Here is an 8,506-nt window from a genome sequence, read left to right as displayed (position 1 = left end):
GATATTTTTTTTATATATGGCAAAAGTTGGGCATTTTTTTTATTCTCTCTTTTTTTATATATGGCAAAAGTTGGGCATTTTTTTTATTCTCCCTATTTTTATATATTTAATTTCCCACTCTCTATCTAATTGCAGCACCTGCCTGTCATTCCGCCAGTTTGGCAATAAATGAGAAGATTTTTCGACGAGAGATGGAGATGGAGGAATGGTCTTGTATGTGAAAGGCGTGGATCGTGTAAACGGCTGCTTGGCTGTTGCTCGAGCTTTTGGCGATGCTGAGCTAAGCCAACTTGTGATTGCTGACCCGGAAGTGACCGTTTACGAGCTCTATCGAGAAGACGAGTTTATTGTTATGGCATCTGACGGTCTTTGGGACGTACTGACCAATGATTAGGTGGCGTTTTGTATCAGGTAAATCGAGAGGTTACTCATACATTGGCCGACTACCAAATTGACTATTTATTTGTGCATATGTCTAGAAATCCGTGGCTTTGGATGCTAGCAGACCGCGCTACACTAATAGGAGTAGACGTGCGCGGTAGATACCATGAAATGTTGGTGTCGAAATTGTTTTTCTTATTCTTAAATTTCGTCACGCCAGGCTTGTCAAATTTGCGATATAAATTAAAAACCACACAAGAATGTTTTTCTTAATTATGGGTCCCGCTGATTTTTCTTCGGGCCTCTTCTTTAATGTTCAAGCGGCAATCGTGTCTGCTGCCATGGCTCGTTAGTGGTAAGTACAATCTATGATCCTTATCGCATGCATTCAATCATTCCAACATACAATTTTTTCATGAAAGATGCGTGTCAGCAGTAACAATGTATGATTGAAGCAATACCAGGAAAGTAGCAAGATCATATTACTTAAGCCCGTAGGTTTACAGTGTCGTTCTACTTGTCCGTGTTGGCGATACATTTGTTAACGACTGTGAGTAGATGCGAGTTCTCTAGTGCGGCTGCCACACGCTCCTTATCATTAAGCTGTTTGTTCACCGCTGCTTCCGAAGAATGAGAGCCTGGTGTGATTAATATGTCTACCTTAAAGCGCGATGGTAGTGAACGCAGCAATTTTACCCGCAGGCACAGACCAATCAGCGTCGCCATACTGCCATTAACAGCTCTTACAGATTCATTCAACCAAAATTGATAGCAATTGCTGATTATTACCTGCAGTGCGGGATGGTAGGTGTAAAGTAGACTTTGATGCGCGAGTTAACATCATCCAAATGAATATTTTCAAGCGACATGACTTTGAGCTGTTCCAACGTCAGTGGGTGCTCTGGGTCATTGATGTGCCGAAGAATTTCTGCTCAAACAAGTAGTTTTCGAATAAGTTGATCTGATATTTACTAGCTTGGCAATGCTAACGCACCAAAGACCTCATCAGGCTCGAAAGGATCAGCAGCATCTTCGTCTAGCTCCTCACGCATTTCATATTTTTTGCGAGCTGATGGGGCCACCGCGTACACCGTCGGGTTGGCGTTAATCTTTTCTGCCACAACCATTTTTTTTTGAATTATGCAAAATAATAAGTACAGAGAAAAGAGACTCAAGACTTATTAATGGTTCAATAATTTTCATGCTTTAATTAAATATTAATTCATGATGTCCACCTTGTTAAAGTGTTATTGATTTAAATAATATATTATAATTTTCTGGGTAATTTATTGTTGATTTTGACAACCTTTTAAATAATGTACTGGCAAATAAAAATTAAATTATGAGATAAATATCGAGCTAAATTTATCATCCTCTTCAACGGGTTTCTGTGCACCTCGCACGAAAAAAAGTCTTATATCAACGAGTCCAGGTCCTGTAATAGCCCACGCGCAGGGTATCGCTCGTTCGATCAACATAGGCTAAAGCTTAGAGCTATATGTATTGCTTGACCTGAGGTTTAAGCCCACGTGTCTTACGGATGTTTCCTTTACGGAACTCAATCGTTCTCAATAGTATATGTGACTGTTGCACAGCTACACAGATGTGATTTTGTTCAATTATACAAAGCGTATTCTACACAAGTGAACAGAAGTGTAAGAGATGAAACTCTCCTACCATAATGATATTTACGTTGGACTCACATCTTTTGTCATTTGAATACATCGCGCAAAAGCGAACACCCAGTGTGCGTGAAATTTCAATTTTAAAGTATTAATGCAAATCACGGGAAAGGAAATTTAGTCCCTTGCTTGTTCGATACCAAAAGTGTTGAAGTCTTAAATATATGAATTTTCGTTGAAAAAGGCCAATCATCACTTCGGCAAAGGTAATTCTTTACACATCAAATATTCGTGCATTTATAAAATAATTTGACACGTTACCCTTCAGTGCAATTGCGATAAGAGCAAATTTATACAGTCGGACAAAAATCACAATCTATCGCTATTCGCGTCACATCAGGAAATGTGATTATCGTCTATTCCAGCGTGGATTCTGACTCCTCCAGCGGGCCGTTGACTTATGTAGGGAGGAGGAAAGGTAAAGTGACATTTATTATTATAGCCAATGGACTTTCAACCACATAATCCGATAAGTACTCTGGTACAACAGATTTGAAAGGGGGTATACAATTATACAGGATGTACAGTTAATTTTAGACACACAAAGTATGTGATTTACACAACATTTGTAAGAAGGTTTGGCTCATTACAAAAGCAGCGTCATTACTACGCCCGGGAAGCTGATCCACCCTCTGCCTACAATAGCAATACGTTGGAGGTACCCAGTGAGTAGTGTGACTCAAAGAGACAAACAATTGATCCATCTCAGTGTTGGCCGCACACACATTTCAACAGAACAAAAAGAATTCACGTTTACCAGCCGCGGAGGCCCGAGCCTCCACAGGCACTGCTTGATAAATTAGTTTTGAACCACTCTACGTGGGACAGTTAATTGGGCCGGAGATTATGCCAGGGCTGTGGTTAGCGATAGGAACTGTTACATGTGCATAATGGACACGAATATGGAGATTAGCTTCTAGAACTTAATGTGATGATTTTTAACTCGATATTCGCCTCGTGCATTGTCCTTTGCAAATTAGAGATAAGACGACGCTGAAGATGGACATCCTTTCACTAAATCTTAAGACGGGTATCACGGCGGCGTTTCGTCTCCCACTGCGTGAATTACGTTTGTCAACTTCTATTATCCAAGGTTGCCCCTTGAAGATCACAAATTCACCGAGCCGCTGCTATTCTAAGCGCAGGCATTACTCTTGCAGAATCTCGATGAATAATTTCTAAGCGATATTCGAGATCTCTTGAACGAAATACTCTTCGCATAGACTTGAACATGTAAACATTCCACCCCAGCGAGTCGGGCAACATCAGATCTGTTAAAGCCTTGGTCGCATCGCATTCAAGTCTGCAATAGCTGTTGCGAATTTTGAGCTTGAAGACAGGAGAGCTAATCTTGATTAGACATCTTGATTAATTGTTGACGATTTCGACGTCGTGGTGACGTCCGTGGTGAATAACCGCATGTCGTAGAGAACGCGCACGGAGTTAGTGAATTGTGCAGAGGTGAAAAAGAGCGTCGTCGCCAGCGAACGGCTATGCCGTTTATCTCTCAATGAGGGTGGAGTTGTCAGGCCAGGACTCAAAGAATCGTTACGACCGTCTTCAGTTGAGAACATCTCGGTCTCCCACCGAAATAGGCTTTAAGTTGACGGCCGCAAGGACCGCACCAATTTGAAAGGCTATCTAAGCCATTTGATGGTGGGTGGGAAAGTCTTCCGATGCGAACATGCTAGCAGGAGCTGGCAGTGTATTGTGCACGTAGCAAAGTATACCTTTTGCGTACTGATTCATAAGACGAGATTAATGTGGACCCACGTGTGGTTCGCATCTTGGCGGTGGAGGGTGTCACATGGTACACCCAGTACCTACTCCCTACGCTTCTGTGTGGTTGTGCAAGCTACGATTTTGTCTGACTGTACGAAATGAACATCAAATCGTATTGTAATCGTAGTGAGATCAAATGTATCAAAGAAGACGGTTGACACCATCTGTGAGTCACGTGAGCTGTTAGCCTCACGCAAGCAGTACAGATAATTTAATCATTTAATATGAGAAAACATTGTGTTATAATGAGATTTATCCAGATATATATCCTTTTGGTTTATTAGAGCAGTTTCACTACTTAGTCTCTAGAGAGGCTGCCGGTTTCATTCTGGGTGGAGTGTACAAACACAACCTTTAACGCCAATATTTAAGTCAAAGCTTTTTCTGTAGAAGATGCACAGAAGCCTCTTTGCTCAGTGGCTCATTACTGGAGCTTTATTCATGTATTTTAGATACTTTCGCCGTCGACTTAAATTTTTGTTCCTTTGACGGGAAGAGGGGGAGAATCTGTAGCCATTTGTAAGCATTGGATTATGAAGCATGCGGCAAGCTGATCGGTTTAGCCAGCTTTAACAGCTGAAGTGAAGCCATAAAGAAGCGCTCTGTACCGTTAATTCTGGTACTGGGAGGTACCTGGTTCGATATCCATAGGATCCGAATCAAGGACGCCGGAGATAGGTCACTATAGTGGACGAGCAATCACACCCTTGTGGTGTGACTGCCCTACCAGCCCGCACCCAATTGGGTGTGTGATAGTTGGGTGGGAGGAGGCCCCACCGACCAAAAGGCCCCGAATTGTAATGAGGGGTACGGAATCCGGTTCCAAAGTGTGGGTTCCTGTAGCTTAAATCTATCTGTAACATATAATCTTTATAAAATGACCAAAATTAAACCAAATTACCATTTATTGCTGTACATTATTTGGTATATACCAAAAATTCACTAATATGGGCACTATTGTCAAAATATGGAGCATTACGACAAAATTTATTTTACGTACGAATCCAATGAGCGACCAAAACGCCGAGAACTCGCAGCGAAGGGTAGACGTCGTGGCTGTGGACATCTCGCCAAATCCGGCTCCTCTCACCGATGAGCTTCATTTAGAGGTGGACTTTTGCCTGAGCACCCCTGTTATCAACGGCGTCTGGGACATTGCGGTTGTCGTGATCGTTTACTAATTTGCAAAATTCTCTTTCTAATTTTTGCCAAAAATTCGCTACAGTACCTTGTTGACTCCGTCACCAATCGCCATATTATCAATATCCTTTTGATTGTTTTTAGCTCTGCGAATTTCGAGAATAAATTAGACGTGATTGCTATTCCTTGACCGATCAGAATTCATTGCTTTGTGCGTGTTCACAACTAGGTCAAGTAGAGGCGAAGAACTATTCCCGCGGTGACAATCATTTCCAGTTCTCGGTTCGTTGCAACAAAATGCAGAGAAGTCTGAAATGATTTCTAATTGTACAATGTTGACAGATCCCGGAAATCAACGTGTCAGGAATTCAGTCGAGCCAACTGACCAATTGTGGCTTGCTAATAGCGACATTTAAGGACGACGATGGCGACATACTCGACCTTAAGATGGTCGTTCAAGTATCGGAGCAACGCAAAGGTCTGCAAAGAATCATTTATAGTCCTTTAGAATGATGTGTGTTGTACTGTGAGTACCAACATGCGGGACGCAATGTGTAATAAAAATCACGCTATGATATGGCCATGTTTGACTTGCGTCATCAAGCTGCGCATTGTACCACATAGCGTTTGGTGCACAACTGACAGTATCATGCAGCCATCACCTGCTAAGCAATTAACGCTTGATCCTTGCAATTGCGAGTTTTTTAACGAAAGCTTCTGTGCATGTCATTGTTGCTGTCTTTTGACGCGTATCATTAGATCCAGCTTACCCATACATTCTTGTTAAGATTTGTCCTAGTTGTCTCGATATCAAGCGGATAGCAGTCATGAACCCTGGTCATGATGATTTCATGTTGAAAAGTACAGTGTTTTTTTGAACAAATGACATCCATCCTTTGGCCATCTCTCGCAGGGGATATTCGGTTGGCGAGCTGACTATGGCAATGTCAATAGAGTCAAATTGACGCTTTTACCTTCAACACTTTGCTAGCGGAACAGAAAATTTTGACATACGCAAGAAAACTGATAAGGTTTTATCACAATAGTTATGCCGTTTAGCAATTGACATGCAGATAACTATTATGTACAATTCCAAAAAAATTGAGCGAGGAAGCGAAAATAAATCAAGGATTTTACAAGTGTTATAATTAAAGCATGAGTACATTGCATTTTTCCTGCTATTTTGATCGCTTTGCTACCATTTGAAGTGTGCAATAAATCGAGATGTGCTAGTTGTCTAAGGCTTTCGGCAAATGACTTTCACGCGTCCAGACATATATGGCGAAAAACGCTACCATTCGGACGCTGTGTCATGATCATTTGTCAATTGTAACCGTTTCTAGCCATTTAGTCACCAAGTTTTATAAAAGCTGATAAAGAAAGATGGAAAAAGAGGAGAAAATTCTTTTAGCGCTGCCGCAAATCGTGTTGTCAATCATCTACAGCTTGTTGCTTTTCGGTGTGAATCTCCACCTTCAAACTTAAATCGATCTACTGAAGATATCAGCTCTGGAGCAATGTCGAACATTTGCCAGCTGTGATACGAGCGTATTAGTTCTAATTTCACGACCCAAATGCTCTGCAGCACAGTGAGAAAATAAAGACAAGACAAAACCTCATGCGTCATTTTCGACTTTTGAAACTGCTCGTAAGCTAAAGCGAAATTCTTCAAAGCAGTTTCATCTCAACAAAATGTAAGGATGACAATGTTCTGCCAATTCATTAGGTTCAAAACTCCGTATACTGGCTGTCGATTTAATTGACCTCTGTACACTTCATCATTTGAAATTAAAAAGTGTATGGAATTTGTCTTTATGCGCGTAGCGTATGCTATTTTCATTGACTACATTGTTCCAGTTTTCGTAGATGTGTGATCCTCGCATATGGTCTGACTATAGAGCTGTTGTGTAGCGGTTTCTGACAGCTCAGATAATGATTGAATTCGTAGAAGACTAAAATGGTGCATAATAATACATTCTCTGTGCGTTTTCTTGATGATTTTGAGTCGATACATAGTCACGTTAAGAGCTAGTTTGAACTCAAAATGCGGTATGACTCCTTCTGTGAAATTGTTCGTGGCATCTTCGACATTGAGGACCACTCTACGTGTTAAGTAGGCCAGAGCTTCAAACGCTTCCAGATCAAATGTAGTAATTGCGATATGTCAAAAAAAATTAGGGGGTATTGTTCGTGCGTAATTCAGAAGAACGATTACCATGTAGCCGAGCATGTTAGCTGCTCTTCAGGGTGATGGCTTCATTAAAGTTGAGATCACTATTCACGGCTCTCACCTTTTGTAGCTTCTACAAATCGAATGAGTGAGTACCATCGTCAAGCTTAATTTTGATCGAAATCCTGATTGAGTGCGACGCGAAACCTATGAAAAATGAAATCGCAATGTAATCGCGGACTCTTAAGCCCATCAATCCATCTAAAAGTGCCGGTTTTCATAATTCTGTATCATTAGAGCCGCGTGATTGTGTGTGGCACTTTAAGAGTAATTTTCAGCCTATACCATTTCCAACTTGTAATAGCCGACGTCGCAATTAAATTTCTACTGGCTCTGGCAAAGAAATAGTCTATGATAGCTGTCGTGCTAGCTAAATCACATCAATTGAAAGAAGATACATATTGGTATAGAAGTTAAAGAAGTGCTTAACTTTGTGTCTACATGGACAGTCAGTTAAATTTCCTATTTTGCTAGAATGAGGCTTGGAAGTACTTATGCTGCTGTAGTGTAGGTTTCTTTTTGTCGTGACGGATACATGTAATTCGAGAACTGTCTTTTGTGGGAGTATAGTCCAAGCATGGCGATCTATGACCTAGATATCGCTTCCATTAAGTCAGAAGAACTAGTGCACCGAGATACAAAGGAGCGAAAAGTTGCCGACATTGAGACTTTGGCTGTGACGGCGAAGATCATGGGTCCGACGCATCAGTCGATGATTCGAGAGGCAAGTACGGCTGTTGAGACCTGAGTATCTCTTAATTTACGCTGGGTAGTGAAGAAGATTCAGTGCCGCACAACATGCGCTTGATTGATCAGAACTGGCCCCTTAACGAAAAATTTACGGTTGATGAAAAGCTGCTTGGTCGTTTTCGATAAGAAAATGTTTATATCGTCGAGGCATTAGACAATGCTTGATGCAAAGGCGATGCTGAGTGAAATGATCTAAAAGCGTGAGACAAAGAAATAAACGTTTCAAGGCTTTGGAATGTGGCTAGGCGTACGTGGATTTCGTGGCCGTGGGAGAGAAAATGATAAAATGGCACCGAGGATGCCGTCGGATCGGTAATGCAAATAGCGAGTTCAAAGATACTTGTTTTTAGTGCAACCAATATAATTAAAAGAATTTGGAATGTCGCGTGTTCTTTGCAACGAGTACTAGTACCGTGTGGCCATCTCTCATGTGTCTGATAATCGTAAGGACACTACAGAATTTCGCATGCTGAGAATGTGTAGCGGTCGGAAGTCGGAGTCGGAGTCGGAGGCAAATCGGAAAGTGAATTACGTTAAGTAT

General features: G+C 41.4%; 4 protein-coding genes across 4 annotated transcripts; 2 read left to right on the top strand and 2 right to left on the bottom strand.

Annotated features, from left to right (window-relative positions):
* Positions 1 to 110: 110 nt before the first annotated feature.
* On the top strand, positions 111 to 893 carry PHALS_14846 (probable protein partial). The gene has a single exon (XM_036407177.1). The coding sequence runs from the start codon at positions 206 to 208 to the stop codon at positions 392 to 394; it is 189 nt and encodes a 62-aa protein (XP_036262993.1). The 5' UTR covers positions 111 to 205; the 3' UTR covers positions 395 to 893.
* Position 894: 1 nt separating this feature from the next.
* PHALS_02174 (Uncharacterized conserved protein) lies at positions 895 to 1,508 on the bottom strand (the record flags this gene model as incomplete). The annotated part of the gene is made up of 3 exons (XM_024718856.1): positions 895 to 1,108; positions 1,171 to 1,309; positions 1,376 to 1,508. The coding sequence occupies 3 exons, from the start codon at positions 1,506 to 1,508 to the stop codon at positions 895 to 897; spliced, it is 486 nt and encodes a 161-aa protein (XP_024572631.1).
* Positions 1,509 to 4,792: 3,284 nt separating this feature from the next.
* On the top strand, positions 4,793 to 5,498 carry PHALS_02173 (uncharacterized protein; the record flags this gene model as incomplete). The annotated part of the gene is made up of 3 exons (XM_024718845.1): positions 4,793 to 5,005; positions 5,184 to 5,267; positions 5,328 to 5,498. The coding sequence occupies 3 exons, from the start codon at positions 4,793 to 4,795 to the stop codon at positions 5,496 to 5,498; spliced, it is 468 nt and encodes a 155-aa protein (XP_024572630.1).
* Positions 5,499 to 6,161: 663 nt separating this feature from the next.
* PHALS_14844 (uncharacterized protein) lies at positions 6,162 to 6,971 on the bottom strand. Its single transcript, XM_036407175.1, has one exon. It carries the CDS (start codon positions 6,610 to 6,612, stop codon positions 6,421 to 6,423), a length of 192 nt encoding a protein of 63 aa, XP_036262992.1. The 5' UTR covers positions 6,613 to 6,971; the 3' UTR covers positions 6,162 to 6,420.
* Between the last annotated feature and the right edge of the window lie 1,535 nt (positions 6,972 to 8,506).

The sequence above is a fragment of the Plasmopara halstedii genome (assembly GCF_900000015.1).
Source record: "Plasmopara halstedii genome assembly, contig: Scaffold_179, whole genome shotgun sequence".
Lineage (NCBI taxonomy): Eukaryota > Oomycota > Peronosporomycetes > Peronosporales > Peronosporaceae > Plasmopara > Plasmopara halstedii.
The sequence above is the reverse complement of the archived record's forward strand: the minus strand, read 5'-3'. Positions and strand labels throughout refer to the sequence as shown.

What these genes read in the sequence shown, in the direction of transcription:
- PHALS_14846 (XM_036407177.1), top strand. Translation starts at nt 206, where the DNA reads ATGGTCTTGTATGTGAAAGGCGTGGATCGTGTAAACGGCTGCTTGGCT.
- PHALS_14844 (XM_036407175.1), bottom strand. Translation starts at nt 6,612, where the DNA reads ATGACGCATGAGGTTTTGTCTTGTCTTTATTTTCTCACTGTGCTGCAG.